The 23,808-nt window shown below is 41.1% G+C and overlaps 1 protein-coding gene across 1 annotated transcript in view; it reads left to right on the forward strand.

Annotated features, from left to right (window-relative positions):
• The window catches only part of LOC121689783 (fatty-acid amide hydrolase 2-A-like), a 31,659-nt gene continuing 7,851 nt past the window's right edge, over positions 1-23,808 (forward strand). The window contains exons 1-7 of the mRNA XM_042069898.1: positions 1-306; positions 3,378-3,460; positions 12,322-12,461; positions 14,994-15,203; positions 16,937-17,056; positions 17,802-17,937; positions 18,503-18,620. Coding sequence (XP_041925832.1) covers positions 118-306; positions 3,378-3,460; positions 12,322-12,461; positions 14,994-15,203; positions 16,937-17,056; positions 17,802-17,937; positions 18,503-18,620 — 996 coding nt within the window. The 5' untranslated portion in view covers positions 1-117. The remainder of the gene's footprint in view (positions 307-3,377; positions 3,461-12,321; positions 12,462-14,993; positions 15,204-16,936; positions 17,057-17,801; positions 17,938-18,502; positions 18,621-23,808) is intronic.

Here is a 23,808-nt window from a genome sequence, read left to right on the forward strand (position 1 = left end):
GTCTAGAGACTCTAGACAGTTTAACCTGAGCAGGAGAAGGTCCGGGTGCAGGTGCAGGTGCAGATGTGGTGCTTTTGCTGACTTCACGCGTCAGAGCGAAGTTTACAAATCGACATTATGGCCCTCTCCCTCCTCGAACGATTGCAAGTATGGTTTATGAGCGCTGTCATGTCAATGTTGTATGGTTTATTTTGGTTGTTGAGTCCAAGACCGACCGCTGGATCATCTACCAAAGTTCCTCCAGTCACCAACCCGCTGCTGAAGCTGTCTGCGACGCAACTTGCACAGAAAATTCGCCAGAGAGAGGTTTGCATCCTAGAGTTTTTTTTTTTTTTTTTTTAAACAGAATTCTCATGTGACAGATTATTTAACCAATGTTTAAGATTTGTAGCCTAGTCTTTGTAACTATATGGCTGTGACCTTCCTTAAAGTGTTGTGTGTATAGTCTGCTTATAGTAAGCTTTTTCCAAGACTCAAACGGGCCTGTCCTAAGGATAAAAATGATTCGTTACTTTGAAACTTAAACACATGTGGGGAAACTCAACAGTCCAACAGACTATAAAACTAGACAATTAAGCTATTTTGTTTACAATATTTTCAGGCTTCAACCTGGGGCCGGTTCCCCAAAACGTTCTTATCGCTAAGTAGTTCTTAACCTATTCCTTTACCTCTCTCTTAACGTTATGGCACGATTCCCGACACGTTCGTACGCTAAGTATATCTTCTGTAGGTCACACGTTCGTAAGCACTCTCTTATTACGGTACCGATCCACTTGCACGACACTTCATTTTGTCGTGTCGCATAGATGTCGCGCTGCCTCCCCAAGTTCAGTCGTATGTGGGCGTTTTGTTTAAAATGTCAGTTACCAGATCATACTCAGTTCGTTTTAACGTATCTTACGTGCTTTTCCACAAATGGACCACATTTTTAGGCATGTACTTAACAGTATACAACACATTAATAGCCTAAACAAACTATGCAAGCCATTTGGAAATCTTGTTTTATTTAAACTACTCAATGCAATCTCAAATCCTCCCCAGAAACACCAACAGTCAATATATTCATCCAAATTGAATATATTGACTGTTTGTTTTATGGACTACTAGGTGGTCGTGGAAGAGATCGTTAAAACATTATTTGTCTTGTAAGCGGAACCAAAGTTTCACAGGCACCGTTGTGGTAGAACAAAGGACCTACAACCTCGTCCTTTCATTGGAGAGTCGCCTCGCGTTCAACGGAATCATTTGCATAAAGATGGGCCTCGGCCTTTCTTTTACTGTCTATGGCCTCGGCCAGCTTCTTTGTCGCGCTACATTATTTCAAATGCAGCGCTGCCTTCCCGGGATGCTTTGCGGGCGCGTTAAAGTCGCTTGACGTCACCCATAGGACTAGAGTGGATTGCGACACGACAAAAAGAAGTGTCGTGCAAGTGGAGCGTTGTTTGAGCTCTCAAGACGCTAGTCGCCGCCACTGTGCAGCAGTCTTTAGAAATCAGCGCAGCGCAGTAGCCTACAAGTCAAACTATGGTAGACCGACAGTATGTTGACAATGTTGTGGCTCAACGATGATTTTATGTTATGGACATTTTATGACTAATAATAAAATATGTTCGCAATGGATGCAGGCCTATTTATGAAGTTTACTTTATTTGGTATCAGAACTAATATGGTGGTAATTAGCCTAGGCTATTTAGTAATTTCATTAAAGCGTTCAAATTGGCAATCACTTTTGATCATTAAAAGCTGGCAAAGAATTTGCCTCTAAATGGCTAAGATCTATAAATGGGTAAGCATGGTGGTGTCCAGTGAGCGACCAACTAGGCCTATGGCAGCGATCCAACGTGTCCTTGCATTAAATCAAAAACGCCGTGTAGTCCATGTCGCTCCATAGCTCTTTTTTGCTGTTGTTGCACAAGTTATTCCGAAAGCTGGAAAACGGTGTCACCTTGTGCAAGCTCACCTCGTCCAGCAAAACGTCAAGTTCCTCTGACGAGAAGCTTGGTGTCCTTTTTTAATGTTGCTTCCCCACCATACTGTATCTAAATCTCTCTCTGTTCATTGTAGATAGGTTGCTTTTTATTGAAACATTAACCAATGGCAATCTTTTATTTTTTTATTTGAACCTTGAATTTCCCCTGGGGATCAATAAAGTGTCTATCTATCTATCTATCTATCTATCTATCTATCAATACCACATTAAACAAAAGTAACTGCAGCTCCTTGCCAATCAATTATAATTGTAAGGTACCTTACCATTAATATAAAAGTGTATTACATAATTTTAAGAAGTTGTTAAATCCATGTCAAGAAGCGGCACAAGTGGCACAACGGGATAAGGAGGGTGGATGATTAGCGAGGGATATGCCTACCCGTTTAGTCTACCCGTCACAACATATCAGTGTGAACATATTACTGACAATTTGATAATTTAGTTAATAGTTTATATTTTACTGATAACTTAAACTATGTTAAAATAAATGTTACTGGAATAATTTGAGGAATGTTTCATTTGCATAGAACGTGTAGTGTTTCTTAACGCCGTCATGCACCTTCACGTGAAGTAGAAAATCGATTCCTGAGCAATCGATGCCAACTAATTCAGCACCTTCACTTGGGACAGCGCCTTTGTAACGTCGAACTTAGGAGGCAGCGTGTTAAGAAGCTTCCTAAGGAACACTTCGGGGAACACACTTAGGAACATAAACAACTTTGGTAAGATATATCTTTTGAGTCTTCTTAGCGCGCTAAGAGTGAGCGTTATCGGGGAACCGGCCGCAGACCAACCTTACGAACGTGTGACTTACAGAAGACATAGGCCTACTTAGCGTACGAACGTGTCGGGAATCGTGCCATAACGTTAAGAGAGAGGTAAAGAAATAGGTTAAGAACTAGCCTGGCGAGCCAGACCCACATTAAAATGTAGGGTCTGGGCACTCACCGTTCGCAGTGCTCAGTCCGAGGGGCGGGATAATCAGTTGTCTTTCAAATTCCCTCTGCACGCAATAGGACGCAATAGGATATTTGTTTTCAAGTAGCAGGGAATTCAAGCCAAACCGTTGCAACTCTGCCATTAATCATTATGTTAAGCCCACCAAACGACTCTATACACGATTTCAATGCCTGATTAAGTTTCGATTTCTGGAGCTCACAAGCCAACGGAGAGTTGCTAGACTAGCCCTGGCAGCAATTTGCTGCCGCTAGGGGCGCGTCTAGATTTCTAGGCTGGTTAAGAACTACTTAGCGATAAAAACGTTTTGGGAAACGGTCCCAGCCCTATTGCTATGTTGGCAGCAGTAGTGTGTGCTACTGTATGTGTGTATCAGATAATGGTATCTTCTTGCATTACAGACAGATTGTGTTATTTATATTGTGTGCAGGTGTCAAGTGTTGAAGTGGTCCAGGCTTACATAGACCGAATCCAGGAGGTTAACCCTCTACTCAATGCCATGGTCAAGGACAGGTCAGGCCCATTTTTATGTGTGTGTGCATGTGTGTGTGTGTGGCTGTGAGTGTGTGTTGCAGCATATATGGCAGTGGAACAAGTTGATCACAACATCGCTTAACATCCACAGCCCAGGTAGCCATCCACAGGTATCAGCTGTTTCCCAATTCCAGGAAATGTCATTAAAGCATCTCTCTCTCTGTCTCTCTGTCTCTGTCTCTCTCTCTCTCTCTCTCTCTCTCTCTCTCTCTCTTTCAATTCAACCAAATGAGTGTAGGGTGTTTTCACATCTATAGACATTTTTAAAAGAACTGAACTCAGTACAGAAAAAGTGGACCAAAAAGTTGACCAAAACAAAAATGACTCATTTGTTCATTTTGTATTCACATTGTTCATTGTTCATATGAAAGAGGACTTGGATCTCTTTCTGGTGCACTTTGGGGCCTCAGTTTTCTTCTCAAAGTAAACGGTAACACTAAAACAAGGGGCTACATTAGATCAGGCAGTCTGCCGATTGGACCATTAAACCACACAATGATCCAAAACATACAGCCAAACAAGGCAATAAATGGTTAACAGAGAACAATATCAATATTTTTTTTATATTTTTTATATATATCAAATTTTTTTTTACAATAGTTACCCAGCCAGAGTCCAGACCTCAATCCATCAAAAAAGTGTGCACAAAGTGATGGCATATAATCATCCCTGCCTCAAAACCAGATTGCTGCTAAAAAGGTGCGGTCTAGAATCATTCCAATTAGCTTATTCGCTGTCTCTGTCAGAGTAAGATAAAATGATACATACCCTTCTCGGTAACACTTTATAATAACTACACACATTTCATCATTTATTAAGCCTTTGTTACTTATTAGTTAATGGTTTGTTCATCATTAGTAATTTCTAATTTATCATCAGTAAAGCATTTGTTCACACAGTTATAAATATATATATATATATATATATAGGATACATATTTTATAAACCACTTTCTAATACTATAATTTATAATTAACTCAGGAGTTACAAGTGGTTAGTTCACTACAGTTCATACATAATTTATCATCAGTAAAGCATTTGTTCACACAATTATAAATGGTTCATAGTAAATAAGCCTATCCAAAAAATATGTTTGTAAGTACATGATTTATACTTAATAAGTAATGAAACAACCACTTATAATGAAATCATTTTCTTATTATAAACCAGTTGCAAACTATTACAAAATGCTTGGTTCATCATTTGTAAAGCATTGTTCCTATGTTAATTCTCATAAATAAAGTATACACACAGTTATAAATGGTTTGCTCATAGTAAATAAGCCTATATCTAAAATATGTTTATGAATTATTGTTAATACTTAATAAATTATGCAATAATACTTTGTTGATGAAGTAAAATTTCTAGTATAAACAGTTGTTACATACACATGCACTAATGATTAGTTAGGGTGAGAATACATATTTTAACCACTTCCTAATACTATAATTCATGATTAACTCAGGAGTTACAAGTGATTAGTTAATGATATTTTGTGAGCTTATCTAAAGTGAGGACTTTCTATGCCTTACAACACATTTAGTATACAGTATATGTAAATATGAATGTAATTCTGCGGCATAAAGCAGATGTATTTGTTTATTGCACAGAAAAATAAAAATGACATGTCAAGCAGCCAATTGACTACATTGCAGTCAAGAAGTAGGGCAAATTAATTTACGAAACTAAAACATGGGTCATAGTTGTCTAAGCCTCTATAGCGTAGCCTGTTAAAAACGTCGCAGAAGCCTACCCAAGGCTACAGATTAATTCTGAACAGTTATTTCTCTACTTGCTTAATTATCACACCACTGTTTTGATTTGCGTAGTTGCGTTAACCCAACACTGACAATAATGTAGACAGCAAATTTCGATTTCCGTTACCACCGTGTAGTCAAGCCTTAAGCCATACCCAAGTAGCCTAAATCGAGGTAAATCGAGCTTTTTCAGAAGGGGCGGCAGGCAGAGTGATGTACAGTGGCAGAGCGACGCACAGTGGCTGAAAGTGGTACTAAAGCTTCACGCAGCTTCACGCCTCGTAATGTGTGACTGAAGTGGCCATTTGAAAGCGATGCCCACTGTATATATGTGAGTTTATCTAATGTGAGGACTTTCTATGCCTTTCAACACATAGCATCTGGACTTGTAACCGGAGGGTTGCCAGTTCGAGCCCCGAACAGTGGGCCACGGCTGAAGTGCCCTTGAGCAAGGCACCTAACCCCTCACTGCTCCCCGAGCGCCGCTGTTGTAGCAGGCAGCTCACTGCGCCGGGATTAGTGTGTGCTTCACTTCACTGTGTGCTGTGCTGTGTGTGTTTCACTAATTCACGGATTGGGTTAAATGCAGAGATCAAATTTCCCTCACGGGATTAAAAGAGTATATATACGTATACTTATACTTACTTATACTACATTTTCAAATGAGTTGTAAAGATTACATTCACATTCATTCATTTAGCAGACAAGCGACGTACACATTGAAATAACAGGGAAAGCCAGGAATCGAACCCCCAACTTTTCAAGCTACTGCATGCTGGTCCAGCTCCTTATCCACTACACTACCTTGGCCTGGATAGAAACCCCCACAACTATGCAAGAGTTTCTGTTTTCTTCTACTACACACTGTCATTAAACAGCTGTAAACTATTATTAAATGCTGTATTCTTCGTTTGTAAAGCATTATTCCTACATTAATTCTCACCTGTAAATCATGTTTACACACAGTTAAAAAGTTGTTCATAGTAAACACACATACGTATCTATATTATATTTTTGAATTGACTGTTGTAATACCACTGGGCAGAGGTAGTGTAGTGGATAGGGAGCCGGGTTAACATGCAGTAACCTATAAAGTTGGGGGTTCAAACCCCGGCGTCCACCAATTTGGCCTTGCCCTTTAATTTCATTGACATGTGTAATTCGCTTTGGGTGAAAGTATCGGCTAAATTAATAAATGCAAGTGTAAACTTTATAACTCATTTGTAAATGTGTTGCAAGGCATAAAATGTCCTCACTTTAGATGAGCTCACAAAATATCATTAACTAACCACTTGTAACTCCTGAGTTAATTATAAATTATAGTATTAGAAAGTGGTTTATAAAATATGTATCCTATATATATATATATATATATATATATATTTATAACTGTGTGAACAAATGCTTTACTGATGATAAATTAGAAATTACTAATGATGAACAAACCATTAACTAATAAGTAACAAAGGCTTAATAAATGATGAATTGTGTGTAGTTATTATAAAGTGTTACCCCCTTCTCATCTCTGTGGCAGATCCAACTAGCCTATAGCACCAAAAAGTGATAAAAGAACTCCAACATTTACTTGTTGAACTTTCCCATTTACATCTTATGACAACATATAGGCTACAAATATGCAATTTTATGAGCATATGCAAACTTGGAACTATGTTCTCATTCAGGAAAAGCACTGCTACTTTGGTAGAGTGATTTGCACACAGCACCTGAAAAGCTGCAGTAGCAAGTCAAGTCAAGTCAAGTTTATATAGCACATTTCATACACAGAGGTCATTCAATGTGCTTTACATAAACAAAACCAAACGATAATAACAAATAAAAGCATAGAAGGGCAATATAGTCAAAGAATAGTTAAAAGGTAAAGATCATAATAAAAAGAAAACATAAAACACAAGGTAAAATCATTTAAAAATAAAGAATAATTAGTAAGCAAAAACAAAGGCAAAAGTAGTAAAAAAAGTAATAAAAGACAAAGTAGAATAATTATCGAGGCAGATTCAGAATTTGTAACTCGGCACAGTTAGCAGAAAGCGTCTGAGAACAGTTTGGTCTTAAGTTTAGATTTAAAACTGGCTACAGTTGGGGCCTTTTTAATGTCATCCGAAAGTTGGTTCCACAGCTGAGCCGCATAGCAGCTAAAAGCTGCTTCACCATGTTTAGTTCTAACTGTAGGTTTTACTAGCAGGTTTTTCACCTGGGACCTGAGAGGACGAGAAGGTGTGTACTGCTGAAGCATGTCTGACAAGTATTTAGGTCCTGCTCCATTTACTGATTTATAAACAAGCAATAGTGCTTTAAAGTCAATTCTGTGACTTACTGGAAGCCAGTGCAAGGACTTAAGAATTGGAGTAATGTGGTCAGTTCTTTTAGTTTTTGTTAGAGTCCTAGCTGCTGCATTTTGTATCACCTGAAGCTGTTTAATAGTCTTTTTAGGAAGGCCTGTGAACAGTCCATTGCAGTAATCAACCCTGCTGGAGATAAATGCATGAATGAGTTTTTCTAAGTCATGTTTTGACATCAGCCCTCTGAGTTTGACAATATTTTTGAGGTGGTAAAAAGCTGATTTAGTTATCGCTTTCATGTGGCTGTTGAAATTTAGATCACTGTCAATTAATACACCAAGGTTTTTAACAGTATCCTTTGCCTTCAACCCTTTTGTGTCAAGGAGAGTGGCAACCCTAAGTCTTTCCTCATTTTTACCAAATATAATTACTTCAGTTTTTTCTTTGTTCAGCTGAAGAAAATTTTGAGACATCCAGGTGTTGATTTGTTCTATACACTGACACATAGATTCAAGAGGACCATAGTTGTTTGGTGATAGAGCTAAGTAAATTTGTGTGTCATCTGCATAGCTATGATATGAAATCAAATTATTTTGAATGATTTGTCCAAGTGGGAGCATATAGAGGTTGAATAATAGTGGCCCCAAGATCGACCCCTGGGGAACACCACAGGTCAAGGACGTTGGTGTTGAGGTACAGTTTCCGATGGCAACAAAGAAGCTCCTTTCTTGTAGATATGATTTTAGCCAGCTGATAACTATGCCTGTAAATCCAACCCAGTGTTCTAGTCTGTGTAGTAAAATATTGTGATCAACAGTGTCAAATGCTGCACTAAGGTCCAGTAGCACTAGGACTGATGTTTTACCTGAATCTGTGTTGAGGCGTATGTCATTGGAAACTTTAATGAGAGCTGTTTCAGTGCTGTGATTTGCCCGAAAACCAGACTGAAAGTAATCAAAATACCCATTTGATGTTAGGAAGGTGGTTAATTGATTAAAGACTACTTTTTCAATAATTTTGCCAATAAAAGGTAGATTGGATATGGGCCTGTAATTGTTTAGCATGGAGGCATCCAGGTTATTCTTCTTGAGAAGTGGCTTTACAACAGCTGTTTTCAGTGACTTAGGAAAAGTGCCAGACAGCAATGATACATTTACAATTTGAAGGACATCCGCCGCTATGAGGTGAAAAACAGTTTTGAAGAAATTGGTAGGCAGAGTGTCTAAGACACATGTGGAAGGGCTGAGATTCTGTACCGTTTTTTCAAGTGTTTCGTAGTCTATCAAGCTGAACTCTGACATCAAGTTTAGTTTCCCTCTGTTTGTTGCTGGAAGTTCAGGTTGTTGAATTTGTAATTGAGCAGATATGTTGAGTCTGATTTTGTCAATTTTACCTTTAAAAAAAGATGAAAACTCATTGCATTTATTAGTTGAGAGAAGTTCAGGCGCTAATTGTGAGGGGGGATTTGTTAACTTATCAACAGTTGAAAATAGAATACGAGTGTTATTTGAACTTCTATTGATAATGTTAGAAAAGAAAGACTGTCTTGCTTTGCATATTTCAGAGTTATATGTGTGGAGCATCTCTTTATGGATTTCATAGTGGATCTGAAGTTTGTATTTACGCCATTTTCTTTCAGTCTTCCTACACTCTCTTTTTAGAAGTTTAACTGCTGGATTTTGCCTCCATGGTGCTTTCTGTTTGTCCTTAACTTTCTTGAATTGTAATGGAGCAATGTCATCCATAATGTTTGCCATTTTTGCATTAAAGTGATCAAATAAGTCTTCAGAGTCTGACAGTTGACTTGACTTTAGTGAAAGTGCTTGCTCAAAGAGAGCACTTGTCTGATCATTTATGATTCTCCTTTTTACCATCATAGCTGTGTTTTGAGTGTGTGGGGACATAGACACATCAAAGAACACGCAAAAATGATCAGATAAGGCCAGGTCTTTAACAGCTGTAGAGACATCGAGACCCTTTGTGATAACAAGGTCGAGGGTATGGCCGAGAGAGTGTGTTGGCCCCTGTACATGCTGTGTTAGGGAGAAAGTATCGATTAGTGCAATGAATTCCTTGGCATAATTGTTTTCAGGATTATCCACATGCAAGTTTAGATCCCCTGATATAATAAGACAGTCATACTCTATGCAAACAACTGATAGCAGTTCACCTAGCTCTTCAAGAAAAACTTTAGCTGAATGTTTTGGAGGCCTGTAAATTGTCAGTAATAAAATCTGAGGAGAAGACTTAATGCATGCACACAGATATTCAAATGAAGTAAAGTCACCGAATGACGACTGATTGCACTGAAAAGACGTCTTGAAAATTGTGGCTATCCCCCCACCTCTTTTATTTGCTCTGGTAGCACTCAAAAAACTGAAGTTTGGGGGAGCTGATTCGATGAGAGTAGCAGCACTGTTTGCTTGATTTCTTGTCAATACAGGAATAGAGAATGTCCTGGGCTTACTGGGTCCCGGCATGTTCTCAAAACTACTGTCAGTACCATTTATATTGCAGGGACCCTGAGAATATCATGCAATACAGTCATCATATAATTGTCCCCTGCTGCTGCCATCTGTATTTTCCACTGCACATTCCATGCTATATGCCGGCTGAGAAAATGAACTAAGAGGTTGCTGCTGCTTAAGAGATCCTTCTAAACGGGGAGGGGGAGGGCGAGGGGGTGGAGGTGCCCTTCGCTTCTTTGGTGCTAATGATCTTGGGCTAGTAAAACTCTGCATGGCTACTGGTAGCAGTCTCTCCATTCTTGCAGGGAACATCATGTGCTTGGGTGGGGATGGTGATGGGTATTCAGGGGATCCTGTGGAGTTTGAGTGGGTGGTGGGATGAAGGGGTGGGGATGGGGATGGGAGATTAGGGGGGTTTGTGTGGCCTGGGGAGTTTGATTGGGTGGGGACGTGATTGGGTGTGGGTGGTGATGGGAAATCAAGGAGGTTGGGGTTGAAAATTGATCCAGAGTCTCCATCTGCCTGCTGAGGTTCTGGGAAGTTTGTTGCAGATGCTCCGCTTTCAGCATGTATTCCAGTAGTGTATTCCATGTTGTTGTGTCTTTGTGGTGACAAGGAGACGACGGAGGTGGGGAGGGGTATTGGTACTGGTGTTACAACATGACCCTTCCTTTCTGATATCCTCTCAGCAGCTTTGATAGGTGCTATCTCCTCATGCTCATCACATCCATTTGTTTGCTGAGATTCCAGGGAGTTTGACGCCAGTGATTGACTTTGAGTCATTTTAGCAGCACCCATCTTATCTTGTCCAGTGGACATGGCTTGGCATTGTTGAGCTGGTTGTTTATGTTTCTCCAAGGTCTGCATTTCAGTGGAGGCTAGCGGGTGGTTATCAGAGGGCCCCACAGCAGGGGAGGTTGGGCATATCTCTGTTTCATCCTGTGCAGAGTGTTTTGGTTTAGCTGAGTTGTTGATGTCATCCGCTTGTTCCGTCTGGATGGCCACTGAGCGCTTATCAGAGGCTCGGCTCAAGGTTGGCAGAAAAAATGTTGGGTGCAGGAGAGAGAGGTGATAGTATTCGGTTAAGATCTTGGCCCCAGTCCAACTCAGCTCTGTGCTATTTGGTCTGAAGTATTCCCTGCGATTCCAAAAAAGGTTAAAATTGTCAATAAAATTCATCCCAACTGAAAAGCATGTTTTTGCGAGCCAGGTGTTTAAACTGAATAGTCTGGAAAATACAAAGCTTCCCTCTGCTGGGAGTGGGCCACTGATGAAAATTTGTATTCCAAGCTCATATAGGGCCGAGAAAAGTTCCTTGAAATCTTCTTTGACATACAGCTGTTCTCTGTAGATGTCATTTGCTCCAACATGCACAATGATGCGCTTGATAGTTGCATATTTTGACACCAGTTCTGCAAGCTTGTTTTTTGTGTCAGACACTGAAGCATTTGGGAAACAACATACAATCATCCTTTCCCCATTTATATGTCTCACAGCAAAGTCGCCTTTGCTGTGAGACACTTAGCAGTGTTTCGCCTGAAAGAGAATGTAGTTCCAAGCTTGTATATGCTTAGAAAATCGCTGTGTTGCATTTTACATTAAAATGTGTACACATTGTAGTTATACCAGTCACAACATGTAAATAGAACAATGTTTAAGTGCTTTTGTCACTTTTGGGGGATAGGCTAGGTGGAACTGCCCACATCAATGAGCTATGCTAAGCTATGTTAACAGTGGGTGCTTCAAACTAAGTTACTACACGCACACAAGACAAGAAGGGTATCCTCTTATCTCACTCTGGGGGAGACGGTGAATAAGCTAATTTCCCAAAATATTGGTGTGTTCCTTTACATAAAGATGACCCAAAGGAACATGGATTACAGCTACTGTAGCTTTATTTGTCTGCACAAAGCACATCAAAACAAATGTGGTGAGTCCTCCACTAGCCCCTTTCAACTTCTCTCTCCATATAGATATTAAACAGACCAAATGTGTTTAGATATACGAATAAATATGGGCACACCAGCACAAATTGTCAGTCATCCACATCCCTCAACTCCTGAAACAGTCCACACGAGCCAGCTATACTGTACCGCTAACCCTGCTAGTGCAAATATTAATGGACTATCAATAGGCACCACTATACGACTAATTTTTACATGTGACTGGATTTGTACCACCATTGTATGGCCAGTTTTTACATGTGACTGGATTTTTAACCAGAGACAGACAAGCAGACTCTCTCTCTCTCTGTCTCTCTCTCTCCCTCCCTCTCTCTGTCTCTCTCTGTCTCTCCCTCCCTCCCTCCCTCCCAGGTTCTCTGCTGCTCTGCAGGAGGCTGCTCAGGTAGACAGACTGATAGAGGAAGAGACTGAAGGAGGAGAGGAGGCCCTGGCTGAACGACTCCCTCTGCTCGGGGTCCCACTCTCCGTGAAGGAGTCTTTCGCCGTGCAGGGTACACACACACACACACACACACACACACACACACACACACGCACACACTCACTCACATACAAACACACTAGCATACATTCACACACACAGATACACACTTAAATGTTTTATACTCTCTCTCTCTCTCACACACACACACACACACACACACACACACACACATTGACACACACACACATACCTTCTACAACAGAGATAGATATGCAGACACACACATCTGTACCCAGCTTCCACCAACAGCTGCCTAACATAACTCCTCTCCACAACAACTCCGCTGTATTGTCAGCCTAGTGTTTGCTATAGGAAAATACATGCATTTCCACATTGCCTCATTCTCACCGTGTTCTATTAGATCCTCATGGTTGTGGAGGATGATGGTTAGCAGCTGTGAAGTTTTTCAATGCTGCAATGGCTAATCGTTTCATACAATTAATGAGCTTTAACAATCTCACATTCTGACTTTTTCTGGTTGATTATATATTCATGCAGATCATCTTCGATTGAGCCATTTATGTTATAATATGTTACAGCATTCATGACATTCCAGTCTGGTTTTAGAGCCTTGCATAGCACAGAATCAACCCTGCTGAAAGTTCTAAATGACATTCTGCTCTGTATTGACTCTGGCTCTTGTGCTATTTTAGTCCTGCTTGACCTCAGTGCAGTGTTCGACACGATCAACCACACCATTCTTTTACACCGCCTTACTGTTCCTACCTATCTGCCTCCATCAGGTGTGGCGTCCCTGAAGGTTCCATCCTAGGCCATCTTTTATTTTCACTGTATATGCTTCCCCTTTGTTCAATTTTAGAGAAATACAACATTCAATATCACTGTTATGACACAACTGGACCTCTCCATTTCACCCAATAGCATCTGCACTATCAAAACTGTTTGACTGCTTGGGTGAAATTAAATCTTGGATGGCAAGAAACTTTCTACACCTAAACAACAGCAAAAACAGAAGTGATACTTTTTGGAGCACCAAGTGCTGTTTCTGAAATAGGCGAAGCACTTGGACCTCTGGCTGCCAACCTGCACACAGTACGGTTGTACGGCTGGACAGCTCTCTAAATTCCAAGATTCCAAATGGTGATGTTGGCAGAACACTAGTTGTAATGATTTTACAACCACACATTCTTTTAGTCAAGTCAGTTTAATTTAATTTTTATTTTATTTTCATTTCATTTTGTCAATCAATAGCCTAATGACTACTATAGCTATAACTACTATAATAAACTATTAGAATACTATAATATACAAACCATAACTCTAAATAAACGCTTAATTAACTAAATGCATGCTGAACAGATACACCTTCAGACCCCTCTTGATCTAGCACATATGGCTGGTTGCACAACAGATGCTTTATCAGAAGACCACAGTGGGCGGTTGAGGATGTACAGCTTGATCATAGAATTGAGGAAGCAGAGAGCAGATCCAGGAGGTGTCTTATAGGCCATTTGGGCCAATTTAAATGTAATTCTGGCTATAGGGAGCCAATGACATCAAATTTGAACGCAATTATTTCCAAAGCAGTGAACACACTAGAGTATGTTGTTCTGAAAATGGTCTTTTCCCAACAAATGTCGTTCACCACCATAGGTTTTTACAGACCCCCTACTGCAAAGGACACATTTTACGATCAATTCAATGATATTCTGAAAGAGTGTAATCACAGCAAACAGTTAATCCTCATGGGTGATTTCAACCTAAACTGAAGATAAAGCAACAAGAAAAAAAAACTAAAAACCACTGTAATACCACTTAGAACAGCTAATAAAAGGTCCAACAAGGATCGCACAAAATTCATGTAGATTTGATCTTTTTCCAATAAACCTGAAAGGATAATAAATGGCTACAATCAGATCAATCAGGCTCCTTGCTGTTCAGCCTCTAGTATTGACCTTCCACAGCACTGTCATGGAGTAGAGGTAAAACTGTATGCGGATGACACAGTCTTATACACACATGCAAAGCCAGCTCGGCTAGCAGCTGGGAAACTGACTAAAACTATGGAAGGTGTGACTGAGTGCCTTGATCAATCCTTCCATACCTTGAATATTAGCAAGACAAAAGGGATATTCTTCACCAAAACAGACACAGACACTACATGCAGACATTCTCATTAAAGGTGAACCCATTGACACAGTGAATGAATTTAATATATGCTACTATAAATACATTCATTACATTCATTAACATGCTACTATAAATACATTCATTACAAAACCATACTACACTGCCATTTGCCCTTTGAAAATAAGCGCCAAGTTGTGTGGTCTTAATGAAACTGCTTATCAATGAGTCTATTCAAACTATAACCTCAAATCAATTAAGGAGAGAGTTTGATCTCCCTTTCTTAGAGTCTAAAATAAATTTACTGGCCAAGAACACGGCTATTTGCAGGCATGCATGCGTTTGCTTTGTTTGCTTAAACACATTAAAAACTCAAGGATGCGTAAGTTGCACGTGTTAGTCACTGTTTACCTTGCAGTGTGCTGTACCTCCTCCACCCGTTCCCTCTTAGGAATGCCAAACTCTGCTGGCCTGGTGTCCAGGGCAAAGGTGTTGGCCAGTGTGGATGCGCCAGTTGTGACCTACCTGAAGCGGGCAGGGGCAATTCCCCTGGGGGTCACCAACACCCCGGAGCTCTGCATGTGGAGCGAGAGCCACAACCGCCTTTACGGACTCACCAGAAACCCCTACAGCCTGGACCGCACAGCTGGAGGGAGCTCAGGTGAGTGTGTGCACACACACACACACACATACACAAACAATATGTAGCACTGATAGTTCCTTCAGGAAATAGCCTATTTCTCCAGTTAAGATATTGTTGTAGGGTCTAACTTCATATGGGATGGGCATTTTTAGACATTTCCCCCTCGAAATTGCACTGTGCCTACTTCAGAGGCCACTGTTCCCACCTAGTTTGGCCTACCATCAAATGCTTGGTCTCTTTAGAAAGTTGGGACCTTGTAGTTTCTTAGGGAACAATCAGAATAGCTAAGTACAGTGGGAAAAGTGGGAAGTACTGGCACAGAGGTACAGAGGCTAGAATACTGTTTTATATTTCTGCCGGATAACAAGTACCTCTGAACTGACCACATTTCAGCCCTCTAGGTCACTTGAGATGACTTTGAAACACAATTGAGCCCTAGCACCAGGTCTTGTGAAGCTGTGTGCAAAAGTAGATCAATATAGAATAAAAAAGAGTGCTTTGGACCATTATTTGCTCATGCGTTTTGTAAAATGCCCTATGAAAACTCCCCATAGGACTTTTGGGTTCCCAAAAAGCATATTGACAATAAAATGCTTACTGTGTGGCAACCTCTTGGTGTAGAAGCATAATCCTCGTCTCAAATGAAAGGTAACACTCTGAGGTATCTTGTAGACTATTTGGATTGTATGTCATGGGTTCACAAAATATGGAATAGTTACACAAAAGTCCTTTTTTTTGTGCATTTTCTTTGTTGCTTCAATGGGTGTGTATAAGATGGACTATACATCTGCACAACTAATATTGGATAAAACAACATGAATATTCCATTTCTAGGGATTCCTGTGAATATGTCAAGACCCAATATGTGGCATCTACTTATTGCACTGCAACTAGAAAGTAGGGAAGCACCAAAAGGGGGAGGGGGGCATTTTTTTATCAAATAGTTTAATTAATTAATCTGACAATGTAAAGCACCATACAAATTGTAGGCCTACATGTAAAATGATGTCATATAGCCTATATATTCCCAAAAGTCCAAGCTTTCAAATGGTGTATAATATTACTATGCTACATAACAATATGGTGCATAAAATTGATTTAGAATGTTGGGGGGGTGCTGTGGAAGGGTACGTTCAGACTTAACGTCTTTTTCTCACAAAAGAAGTTATGCAGACCGCTTTTTCAGTTTGAAAAAAAAAATCTGCCAGCGTTCTTGTTCTAAAAAGCAGCCGGAAGCGTCTTTTTGTGATAGACAAAGTGACTAACGTTACCTGTGGGAAAACTCACGTTGGCTATTGCTTTTGGTATGTTATGGTAGGGCCTAAAGTTGTGAAGTCATGTCAAACAATTCCCTATGCTCACTAAACTAAACACTAAACGAGTCTTTCGACCGGTGTTCTGTCACCTTCTCCATTTTTTACTTGATTGTCATGGGAAACCACAGGTCTCGGTAATCTGCTTGTGATTTGTCATCTGTAAAAAAGACAGCATGATGTATGGCGTTTTTCCGCTAGAAGTTGAACATTTGTCAACTTCTGAGCTGCAGAAAAAGACGGTTGCAGTCGCGTTTTAAAAGAAGCCGACTGTTATAATGTAAAACGGACGCCGGCAGCTGAGAAAAAGACGCTTAGTCTGAACGTACCCTAAGGCACACTGTTCCATAACTGGCTAATATAGACAATATACAGTATATGGCACACATGACACTTTTGAAATACTGAGATTTTTCTTTCTTTCTCTCTCTCTCTCAGGAGGGGAGGGTAGTCTGCTGGGCGGAGGGGCCTCTGTGTTTGGGGTGGGCTCAGACATCGGCGGCAGCATCCGTATGCCCTGCTACTTCAACGGCATCTTTGGCCACAAGGGCACCCCACGTGTGTATTTATATGTTCTTAATCGTTCTATAACATACTGTATACCTGTACTTATGCTGTGTGCAAATAGTCATACATTACAGACAATAATGTATACTGTCGGAATGTAATCCTTACAGGCAGGCTGGACCAGGCACATGAATTGAAATCAAGCTTTCCGTTAGAGGAGCATATACTTCCACTAATCAATGGAACTGGCTAGCATCATGTACATTTAAAATAATCACTGACCCCAATTAAGCAGGCAGGCACATAACTTGATTTTTGTAATTGATGACCGGCTAAGTTTCTCTGTAGCCTCAATCACAAAATCATGTCATTATCATTTACAATATTAAGAAGATCAGACCTCATGTGGCACAAGATGCCACACAACGTCTTGTACAGGCTGGACTATTGGCAAATCATTATTAGCTGGCCTGCCTACTTGTGTAGTGAGACCATTACAGCTGATTCAGAATGCTGCAGCACGCCTGGACTTTTAATCAGCCAAAGAGGACACATGTAACTCCTCTCTTAGTTACTCTCCATTGGCTACCTATAGCAGCCAAAATAAAATCTGCTGCCTGCTATTTGAACTCCATGATCCAGCGCTACATCCCCCATCGCCCATTGCTGTCCTCAGATGAGTGTCTGCTGTGTCGACCAGTGTGATTAACACTAATAGGTCACATTGTGTGTGTGTGTGTGTGTGTGTGTGTGTGTGTGTGTGTGTGTGTGTGTTTGTTTCCGTTTACCCACACAGACGTTGTGAGTAATGAGGGCCAACTACCCCCTTGCTCTGGTCAGCAGGAGGACCTCCAGTGCACTGGACCCATGTGCCGCTACGCTGAAGACCTGCTGCCCATCCTGAAGATCATGGCAGGACCCAATACTCACAAGTACACACACACACACACACACACACACACACACACACACACACACACACACACACACACACACACACACAAATATTCAGAACACTCAACAGAACTTCATTATTCACCCTCTTACCTCCCAAACTCCACACATGCTTAGTGTGTGTGTGTGTGTGTGTGTGTGTGTGTGTGTGTGTGTGTGTGTGTGTGTGTGTGTGTGTGTGTGTTCAACACATTGCATTTATATAGCGCTTTTCTAGATACTCAAAGCGCTCCACAGTGAAGGAGGAACCTCACTAACCACCACCAATATGTAGGGGGTGATGCACGGCAGCCATTATGCACCAGAACGCTCACCACAAACTAGCATGAGTTGGAGAGTGAGGGAGTAAATGAATGAGCCAGTTACACGGGGGGATGATTAGGGGGAATTTAGTAGCCAGGACACCGGGGAACCCCCCACTCTTTGCGATAAGTGCCATGGGATCTTTAATGGCCACAGTGAGTCAGGACCAATGTCTCATTCATGTCATCCGAACGACGGCATCTATGGAATTGATTTTCATGTATGTTGCTGTGTTCTCAGGCTTTCCTTATCTGAACCTGTGGACTTGAAGAAGCTGCGTTTCTTCTCTGTTCCTCATGATGGTGGATCCCCATACACTTCTCCTGTGGACAAACAGCTCATACAAGCTCAGAGACAGGTCAAAAACATACACACATGTACACTCACATAAACAAACTCCCACAATCACACACGCACACACAAAACCATACACATGCATACTGATGGTAATTTTGATACCATAGATTTAATAGAGACCCAGTCAGACCAATAGTATGAAAAATCAGGAACAGAGTTTATTTACGATGATGCGCATCAAGGGAGACAGCAAGAGACAGCATGACTTCACCTTCACCTAAAGATCCATCAGCTGCTCTAACTAGACAAGGAAATAGTTAGGGTTTAAGTATCTTCCAGGCTGACGGGAGATGGCGTTGGTCATTCCATCTCACGTGGACTACACTGAATCAGACTCTGATTATTGGCAACCTGCAAAGTCATAATATTCCCGCTTATCTCTAAATACAGTCACACACAGATATACACAGGGACAGTACAGATATCATACAGTCATTATATAGAATCATACTTTTAGTATCAAAGTGACCCACTAATGAGAAATGCAGAACATTAAACCACATATTGGAATGTTGGGCATAATGCAGAACATTAAACCACATATTGGAATATTGGACATAATGTTCTATTCCACTTTATCTCAGTACTGTACATACACATGCACTTACGGTAACTACATTCACAACCCTTGTGTATCCTTACCTCAGAGTGGCTCACAGTCAACAAATAATTATATATTATATTATATTATATATAATGGAGGGAAAGGATGTAGCATACTCCTCCATGCAGATTTACACAAGACATGCATAATTGACGCGCGGCCACATATGTTGGCACACGATACCCCCCGAATGCCGCGTTGATGACGCAATTCTCGTCAAGCGCTGGACACAGACGCCGGACTATATGCGCGCCCTAAGTCCAATCCACACTCTTTTGTTGTGAGTTCATTCTCCTTTCTCTTCATCTGTCATCATCGTCATAGCTACCCTTAGTGGACACATAGCAGTCTACTGTCACAAAGTGGGATAAAAAGATTTATTTACGTATTATTGTAGTTTATTCTGTGCTACATTCTGTTATTCTGATTGATGGAGGACATTTCCTACCAGAGTTAGACAAGAACATAAATAAAAACATGACTTGTGTAAGTTATACAGTAGCCTATAAGTTATACAGTAGCCTATTCTGTGGCAAAAAGGATGGCAGAAATGTAGATGGCTAGACTGCAGCAAAAATGTTTGGAAAGCACAGGAGAAATAGCCTGGTTCTTTAAATAGGTCTAAGCTGTATAAGCACTCTGACTGTGTGTGTGCGTATGTTATTATGATGTAATCTCTTGTGATTATCAGTGATACATCTTATCTTTTATTCACTGTACAAATAATGAATATAACAGCTCATTTGTCTCGATACCGGCCAATACATTTGTCGATATTGATACATCCTCTACTATGAGTACCAATACTTTTTTTTCCTCCACTTCAAGCACTGCCTATATGCATGCAAATTCTCTGGAGGCAAGTTTTTCTAAGTTCATGAACTCTTATTCTCAGCAATTGTGTGTGTGTGTGTGTGTGCGTGTGTGTGTGTGTGTGTTGAGGTATTATTGATCTGGAGGGAGTGAGGAAGTACAGTAACATCCTTTCAACATGTGCAGGGGCGGAGCCAGAGGGGTGGATCCGGGTGGCACAGGCCACCCTTGAGATTCGATTGGCCACCCCAGGTGCCACCCCCAAATCCTAGTCTACGATTGGCTATTAACATGGTCTAAGGCGGGACCTTTCTTGATGCACTTGCAGCAGTTTGAAGTGTCAGACATCAGAAATGTACAGTGGGCATCGCTTTCAAATGGCCACTTCAGTCGCGCATTACGAGGCGTGAAGCTGCGTGAAGCTTTAGTACCACTTTCAGTCACTGTGCATCGCTCTGCCACTGTACATCTGCCTGCCGCCCCTTCTGAAAAAGCTCGATTTACCTCGATTTAGGCTACTTGGGTATGGCTTAAGGCTTGACTACACGGTGGTAACGGAAATCGAAATTTGCTGTCTACATTATTGCCAGTGTTGGGTTAACGCAACTACGCAAATCAAAACAGTGGTGTGATAATTGAGCCAGTAGAGAAATAACTGTTCAGAATTGTAGCCTTGGGTAGGCTTCTGCAACGTTTTTAACAGGCTACGCTATAGAGGCTTAGACAACTATGACCCACGTTATGGTTTCGTAAATTAATTTGCCCTACTTCTTGAATGCAATGTAGTCAATTGACTGCTTGACAGGTTATTTTTATTTTTCTGTACAATAAACAAATACATCTGCTTTATGCCGCAGACTTACTTGGCCAGCCTATAGAACGGGCACATTTTGGAGAGAATAGAGAATGTACGCACGCAAGAATCTGTAGGCTATTTGTGGCTGGTTACCAGCAAACAATGTTTAATGCATTAACTCAAGACGTCAAACATTTTCTAAACAATACAAACAGAAAGGATGCAGCAGGCAGCAAATGTAGAAGAGTCATTTCCAGTGGAACAACAAAATGCTGAATGAAGCCCAAATATATGAAGGCATATCTGGCAAGTTGTTATTTTTTGAAGACGTAAATGGTTGGGCTATAGGCCTAGTTTGCAAGAAGGAGACATAAAGCGTGAGCATGCCACACTATCCACAGCTGTGGTAGTGGGGGTAGGAGGATTACTGTTAGCGCAGGATTTATATAACTTCAACAGAAGGCCTGCCTCGAATGCAGGCTTGCCCAAAAAAAAAAAGGCCTGTGGTTTGCGCAGCCTACAGTAAGTAGGTCTTAATGAGTTAGGAGTCCTCTAGACTTCTGTTAAGCTGTCAGAGGTGGAAAGTTGCGTTCGTTGGGGGCAGGGCCGGATTAACAATTCATAGACCCTTGGGAACAAATGTCTGATGGCCCCCCCTGCCCCTCAGCCAACGTGAATCGGCCTATCGTGAAGATTTGTATTGCCATTTAAGGCACGAGCACATCTGTGAGGCCAAGCCTCACCAAGTAGCCCGTTTGTTTACAACTAACATTACATTTAATTAAACTGCTTATAGGCTATGCCGAAATAGTTTCAACATTTTGAATATCAGTGTTGGGTGAATTAGGAAATGCCTTATGGCTGAAAGCTGCTTGGGATCCCCCCTGTCAAGCAATAACCATACAAAAAGTTAAAAACAGATGACATGATGCCAGGGTCGGACTGGGAACAAAATTCGGCCTTGGCAATTTTCTCCTGGACCGGCCCACTACTGGACCGATGACACCCACCCCCCCCCCCCCCCTTCAAAGTATCATGGTTAAGTTTTCAAACATTTCACTGACTGCTGGTCATGCTCTCTGTGGCCACCTAGTATCTGTAGCCTAAATTGAGGAAGCGTTGCTGGTCTAAAAATAAATAAATAATAATTTAAAAAAAAACGTGTGATGGGGAGGACTGAACCCATGTCGACTGCGTGAAAAAGTAATGTATAGGCATTAAGTTGTTGCGCCACAGGAGAAGCACCCAACGCGAGAATTAGGAAATAAAGTATAAAAAAAAAACATCCAACCCATGTTTACATGTCAGTAACATTAACGTTAATAGCCTATAAGCCTAAGAGTTTTGACTCTCCCTGTGCGCAAATTTTGTGTAAAATATGGACACGCTATAGACTTCTCCTGCCCATTGCAGTGTGCGTTTCAATGCCTGTGTTTCATGAACTGAATTCTTAAAAGAATAGGCTGGACAAAAGGATACACAATTAGGCAACACATTTTTATTTAGATAGATAGATAGATAGATAGATAGATAGATAGATAGATAGATAGATAGATACTTTATTGATCCCCAGGGGAAATTCAAGGTCTCAGCAGCATACATACAAGACAAACACATTCTTTAACAGCAGAAGAGTAATTAAAGTATATAATATAAAAACACAACTAAGCAGTAAGGACAGTAGAAGATAAAGAATATGCTAAATATACTAAAATACAAATAACAAAATTACAAATTATACTAACACTTAATCTAAATCAATTCTAAAAACAGTATCCACATAGTGGTGATTAATAAATCAGAGGCGCTTGCATGACTGAGGCAGGGACTGAGCCTGTGATTCTCTGTGCATAGTAAGGTATGGTAAGGTGCTCTAAGGTGCTCTGTGTGAATGAGTGTCATGGTGGTAGTGCAATGGTGATAGTGGTCATGGTGATAGTGCAAATGAGTAAGTCAACAGTGCAACAATGCAGAAATAAAGTAAAGGAAAGTCTATATATCTATATATTTAACTATTTAAGTGTGGCCACAGTTCGGCTGTGGCATGGAGGGGGGGGGGGGGGGGGGGTTATGCGTATGTGCTAATGTGCTAATATAGCACGCAAACACTGAGGCATAAAGACAGTGGTACAAGTGGCTAGTGGACAGGCAGTACCAAACATGGAGGGGATGAAGAGGCAGACAGACTATGCAGAGAAGTCTATCTCTCCTCTTCCCTTAAGTGAGGCATTGAACAGTTCAATGGCCCTGGGGACAAATGACTTTCTCAGTCTGTCAGTTGTGCAAGGCAGTGAGCGAAGTCTCCAGCTGATCAGGCTCTTCTGTTTAACAATAGTGCTGTGGAGTGGGTGACACTCATTGTCCAAGATGTTGATCAGTCTGTTCAAGGTCCTTTTGTCAGATAGTGAAGTGATACACTCCAGTTCAGCTCCCACTACAGAGCCAGCTTTCCTTACCAGCCTGTCAATTCGCCCCACATCCTTCTTCCTTGTGCTTCCACCCCAGCATACTACTGCATGACGCTGGCAACAACAGACTGGTAGAACATCCTGAGGAGCTTACTGCACACATTGAAGGACCGCAGCCTCCTCAGGAAGTACAGCCTGCTCTGCCCTTTCTTGTAGAGTGCATCAGTGTTGGCTGACCAGTCCAGTTTATTGTCCAGGTGGAGACCCAGATACTTGTAGGTGCTAACCACCTCCACATCGACCCCATCAATGTGAACTGGTAGCAGAGTGGGCTTAGACCTGCGGAAATCCACCACCATCTCCTTGGTCTTTGAAGTGTTAAGTTGAAGATGATTGAGTTTGCACCATTGCACAAAGTCCTCCACCAGGCTCTTGTACTCCTCCTCCTGCCCGTTCCTGATACACCCCACAATTGCAGTATCATCAGAAAACTTCTGCATGTGGCATGACTCGGTGTTGTAGCAGAAGTCAGATGTGTACAGGGTGAACAGGACTGGAGAGAGCACAG

The sequence above is a fragment of the Alosa sapidissima genome, chromosome 18 (genome assembly GCF_018492685.1).
Source record: "Alosa sapidissima isolate fAloSap1 chromosome 18, fAloSap1.pri, whole genome shotgun sequence".
Lineage (NCBI taxonomy): Eukaryota > Metazoa > Chordata > Actinopteri > Clupeiformes > Clupeidae > Alosa > Alosa sapidissima.